At 40.5% G+C, this 6,000-nt stretch overlaps 1 protein-coding gene across 1 annotated transcript in view; it reads right to left on the reverse strand.

Moving 5' to 3' along the window:
• The window catches only part of SLC15A2 (solute carrier family 15 member 2), a 59,813-nt gene extending 54,993 nt beyond the window's left edge, over positions 1-4,820 (reverse strand). The window contains exon 1 of the mRNA XM_030580773.1: positions 4,743-4,820. Within this exon, the coding sequence (XP_030436633.1) occupies positions 4,743-4,791 (49 nt within the window). The 5' untranslated portion in view covers positions 4,792-4,820. The remainder of the gene's footprint in view (positions 1-4,742) is intronic.
• Positions 4,821-6,000: the final 1,180 nt, after the last annotated feature.

A 6,000-nucleotide genomic window follows, 5' to 3' on the forward strand; every position in this document is an offset into this window, starting at 1 on the left:
AGTCTACAGGATCTTAGTTTAAAATTTACTTTAAAAATATTTCATTAGTGAGTTGGTGAAGATTATAAAATCACATCTCTAAAAAATCCTTGCATAGATTTTTAGATGCACAATCATATTTAACCTTAAATGCTTGGATCTTCAAACATACCGTTTTTTAAATAAATCCTTCAAAAGACCACTGTTATCTAAAACACATTTTAATTTTTATTTACTATAGTAAAAAAAAAACAACTTGCTTCCAAAGTCTTCCTGTCCTTTCTGTCCATCCCTTTCTCCCTTCACACAGCCCCACCTCCATTAAAGAGCACCCCTTTCCTTCCAGATAGCTGGACAAACAAGTTTCCCTTTCTTTACTTCTGACTACCTGAGGAACTACTTTTAAGAGAACCCTCCAGCAAAATCAGTGCCTTAGTAAGATATAAAACCCTTTGCTATTCCTAAAATCTTTGGAAACATATTTTTTAAGGTTGGTGAAATTTCATAAACATGTCTATTGTTATGGAGATCACACAGAGTAAATTCGTGTTCCCTTTTTCCAAAAGCAATGAACATTGTTATGAACACACTCAACCTCTGTGACTGATTAATTTAAAATAATGTCTTTGTTTCAGTAAGTTAAATATGTAGTAATCTGGAATGATTATTTTATGAAGGCTTAAGAGTACATTTAAACTATAAAACAGCTTAGAAATACTGATTAAGAAAATGTAAAACAGAAGAGCTGCATCATGTATTCCCTAATATTTAATGTTGTATTCAGCAGGATAGCTGTCTCTCCCTTACTACGAAGTTTTTGAAAATAAATCTCTGACAAACTTCAGGACATATCAAAAAACCTGTGACCGACGTTTTTTATTCCCAAATGTAGTGCTTTTAATTAGGTACCTTCTGCATGGCCATTCTGCATGAGGGAGAGGCTACAGGGGTCTCTGTGGGGAACTGAGACTCTCTGCCACCGGAAGGTGGGCCGGGTCGGGCTGCCGTCGGGCATAGGGGCACCAGTTTAATAATAGTGCGTAGGGCACCATAAATCCTAAGGACAGTCTGGCTTACCACATAACCACTTCTCTGTTTTGTGATATGCCTCTGCGTGTCCCTACTGAGTTGGAGGGTTTCTGTTGCTATATTGCATCATGAGCAAATATCTAATTAATAATTCACAGTCACACACAGAGATATTGTGTGTGTGGCAGTGAGGCAGGAGTGCAATTCTTCCTCTCCCAGAATACCTCCATTTTCCACCTGATACTTTAGTCCCAGATTTGGACCTTAGCGTCCAAAATATGGGGGTTAGCATGAAAACCTCCAAGCTTAGTTACCAGCTTGGACCTGGTATTTGCTGCCACCACCCAAAAAATTAGAGTGTTTTGGGGCACTCTGGTCCCCCTGAAAAACCTTCCCTGGGGACCCCAAGACCCAAATCCCTTGAGTCTCACAACAAAGGGAAATAATCCTTTTTCCCTTCCCCCCTCCAGGTGCTCCTGGAGAGATACACAGACACAAGCTCTGTGAATCCAAACAGAGTGACTCCCCCTCTCCGTTCCCAGTCCTGGAAACAAAAGCACTTTCCTCTTCACCCAGAGGGAATGCAAAATCAGGCTAGCAAATCCAACACACACAGATCTCCCCCTGATTTCTTCCTCCCACCAATTCCCTGGTGAGTACAGACTCAATTTCCCTGAAGTAAAGAAAAACTCCAACAGGTCTTAAAAGAAAGCTTTATATAAAAAAGAAAGAAAAATACATACAAATGGTCTCTCTGTATTAAGGTGACAAAATACAGGGTCGATTGCTTAGAAGAAATATGAATAAACAGCCTTATTCAAAAAGAATACAAATCAAAGCACTCCAGCACTTATATTCATGCAAATACCAAAGAAAAGAAACCATATAACTTACTATCTGATCTCTTTGTCCTTACACTTAGAAACAGAAGATTAGAAAGCAGAAACTACTTCTCCAAAGCTCAGAGAAAGCAGGCAGACAGACAACAAAGACCTCAGACACAAAATTCCCTCCACCCAAAGTTGAAAAAATCCGGTTTCCTGATTGGTCCTCTGGTCAGGTGCTTCAGGTGAAAGAGACATTAACCCTTAGCTATCTGTTTATGACAGCAGTGCAATTCTTCCTCTCCCAGAATACCTCCATTTTCCACCTGATACATTAATTTGCATTTCTCTGGCCTGTGTTAATTTATGCCCATATTCCAACAAGCTTTCTTAGTTCCCCCAAATTTGCTTTTTCAAAATCCCTCAAGTCCTTTTGTCATTTTGCAGTACATAGTGCTCATCCCCAAGCCACTTCAATGAATACTTCACACACTACCCAGGCCCAAGGCTTGTCCCAATTACCACTGAAGTCAGCAGAGGGTTCCCATTGACTTTAATAGAAGTTGGATCAAGCCCCAAGCTTCTCAGCTCCCAGGATAGTCTTCCTTGAAATTGAAATGGAATTACCTGTGGTCTATTACACCATTCCTTGGCATGCTACAGTGAAGTAGCTCATGGTCAATAATAGCAGATACATGTTCTATTAATATCATATGGCCAATCAATTCTAATCGGTAAGTGCTAGATTCAGAATCACTTCTTTTCAGGGTAGATTTCCTACTTTCTGGATAACAGAGTTGTTCTTTACAATGTAACTGGGGGAACTGTTTAATGAACCTCTGAGTTACAAGCACCTCAGGAACAGAGGTTGTTCATAACTCTGAAATGTTCATAACGCTGAACAAAACATTATGGTTTTCTTTCCAAAGTTTACAACTGAACATTGACTTAATACAGCTTTGAAATTTTACTAGGCAGAAGAAAAATGCTGCTTTTAACCATCTTAACTTAAATGAAAACAAGAACAGAAACAGTTTCCTTACCTTGTCAATCTTTTTGTTTTTTAAACTTTCCCTTTATATTTTTACTAGTTTAAGTTTAACACAACACTGTACTCTAGTTGCTTTGTATGTGTGTGTGTCTCTCTCTCTGCTGCTGCCTGATTGCCTACTTCCAGCTCCAAATGAGGTGTGTGGTTGATCAGTCAGTTTGTAACTCTGGTGTTCGTAACTTTGAGGTTCCATTGTAGCTGTAATTTCCACCCCACAGATGTCTTCACAGTACTCGTAGGGGACTGTAACAGCATCCTACGGTTTTGAGTTCGTAGATACCAAAGCCAAAAGGGACCACTGTGATCATCTAGTCTGACCTCCTGTATAACACAGAGGCCATAGCACTCCCCCAAGAGCAAATCTTTTGGAAAAACATCCAATCTTGATTTTTAAACATCGTCAGTGATGGAGACTCCACCATGACACTTGGTAAGTTGTTTCAAATTCATTCAAGTGAATTAACAATTAGGGCATTTTTCACTATTGTCCTCCTCCGGTCCTGCAGATCTGATACCCACTGCATTTGATTCATTGGATCCCCGTCTGAAGCATGACAAACTGAGAAATCCTGGTATTTTTGTTACGGCTCTAGGGCAGGCTGCTGTGTGTTTGGTTGTTGTGATGTGCGACTTGCAGTGGAGTTGGATCACAAGGGGGCTGTTATACGGAGAACCCCATGTGGATACACACTTATATCCGCAGATGTGGATATCCGCGGCGCTGCAGGGCTCCACTGGGAACCACAGTGGGGAAAGGAGCAGCATGTCGGGCTGCCACTCCCAGGATATTAATTTGTATTAGAGCAGAGATCTAGTTATAGGGACTGCGCCAAAAAGATAAATAACTGAAACAGATAAAAGTCCTGGAGGAAACAAATAGAAAGGCTATTTATTGGGGAACGCCCCTAGTCTGGCTCCATCCAGGAATACGCTAAAGCCTGGGATCAGAGGAATTCTCAAAGAGCCTGGAAAAGGCAAGGTGATTGGGCGAATTAGGAGGGGCTACCCAAGGTATGTCAGTGAAAAGCAGACAGGCGAGTAAACACACAGAGAGACAATTGATAGGCTGGTTCTCCTGACTCTAAGGTCTAATCTCCCTTAGTCAGCACCACTTCCTTAGGTATCTTGCTTACTTTCCACCTGGCCAATGCATCTGTGAACACTTATTTCCACTCTGCATCTAGAGAAGATTTGCTACTAGTAATATAATTCACTGCAATATTTTCATTGTTTTGCTGATCTTCTTTTTGACTTGATTCAGAGATTCCAAGGCCAGAAGGGACCATTGTGATCATCTAGTCTGACCTCCTGCATAACACAGGCTAGAGACCTTCCCCAATATAATTACCAGAGAGATCTTTTAGAAACACATCCAATCTTGATTTAAAAATTGTCACTGATGCAGACTCCACCACAACCCTTGGGAAATGGTTCTTAAGTACTATTTTGTCTCCTCCTAAGACAATAATAATATAACACCCTATGGAACCTTGAATCCAAACATTTTTATAAGAGTAAATTTTCAGATGAACTGAGATACAGAGGGCCAGATTCTTAATTGATGTAAAACATCATAACTGCATTGACTGAAACAGAGCTACACTGATTTACACTATCTGAAGATCTGGGTCAATGAGGTTAAGTGATTTGCCAAAGGCTAAATAGCATATTAGTGGCGGAGTCAGGAACAGAACCCAGGAATCTTGAGCCTCAGACCCACATTCTAACCGCTAAGCCCCATAGCCAATGAAAATGAAAGAAACCCTATCCTGCTAGACTCATCAGCATTTTCTTTGCATCCTCTCTCAGTCTTTTTTTTTTTTTAAATTAGCAAGGAAAACAAATATAAAATTTCTCACCAGTTTGGTTTTTCTTTGCTGTTTCCTTTGTACCTTTCTCCTTTGCCATGTTTGCAATTTTCTGTGCTCTGTGTGATCCCAACCCTGAGTGGCTGAAAATTAATTTTGCTGAGTGATCCTGCCTATCTATTTAACTTTTGTTAATGTTTCACGTTACTGTAGTGACAAGTTAGTCACCAAGAAAATGCCATTGGACAGTCTTTGATTATTCACCTTCAAGAGGAGCTGAAGTTATTTATTCTCAACTTCTGTAAACAGAAAATCATGCATGGACAGGCCACACATGTAAACTATTGGAAAATTACAATCAGAATGTTCCCTATGTTTTTCATGGTAGACATTCTTGAGAAGTCACATTTAGTTTCAGCTGTGGCGGGGTGGGGTAGGGTAGGAGGGTGTTAAATAGAATTATTATGCTGTTGAGGAAACAGGCTTTTGACCTAAGACGAATTAGGGCCAGCTCTACAGCTAATCTAACATAGCCTTATTGACCTGGATGGAGCTACTGCAGTACACAGCAGCTGCAGATCTGGCCTTACCTGAGTGCATGCGACAATAGTTTACGCTGTTCTGAGAGGGGCTTCATCAGCTCTTAACAGGCCAACTTTAATTCTAAGCTCTTCCTGCATCCGGTGTGCTAGCCTTTATTAAATTGATGCCCCATTCATCATGCACAGAGCCCTTTCTTCACCTCCCCCAGCCCCTCTGTACTTTAATGTAACAAGGAGCCCTGTATACAAATCATTTCCTTTGCACAATTTTTTTACTTGCCTTTCATGTTTCTCTTGAACTAACCTCTAAAGGGAAGCCACAGTATCTCCCTACAGAGAAATGAGTGCCTGTCTTTCCCTGCCCTCCTGCCCCCCCCGATGAGTCACTACCATCCCCCAGTGGTGACCCAAACATCTTGATATACTTAAAACAATGCGAGTTTGCTAATCCACAGTTATCAGTGTACACCAAACAATAGGAATTTTAATAAACAAACAATCTAATTTTCTTGGGTTTATTTATAATTATTTATTTTTCAAAAACCCTATAATAAAAACGTTATCACTTTCTATTCAAGTCTATAGGGCTATTCAGTAGGGGAAGGCCCCTTCTCCAGACACACTTTAAACAGTCAAATGAAGGGGAAATGGCTTGCAGCAAAGCTCAGTTGGCTGAGCAGTGATGTGAAATACAGGTCTCCAATGACCCCTTTGTTGCCACATCTCAGGGCCTCTAATCCATCCTCATCCTTTTTGAGCTGTCCTCT

The sequence above is a fragment of the Gopherus evgoodei genome, chromosome 11 (genome assembly GCF_007399415.2).
Source record: "Gopherus evgoodei ecotype Sinaloan lineage chromosome 11, rGopEvg1_v1.p, whole genome shotgun sequence".
NCBI classification, from domain to species: Eukaryota; Metazoa; Chordata; order Testudines; family Testudinidae; genus Gopherus; species Gopherus evgoodei.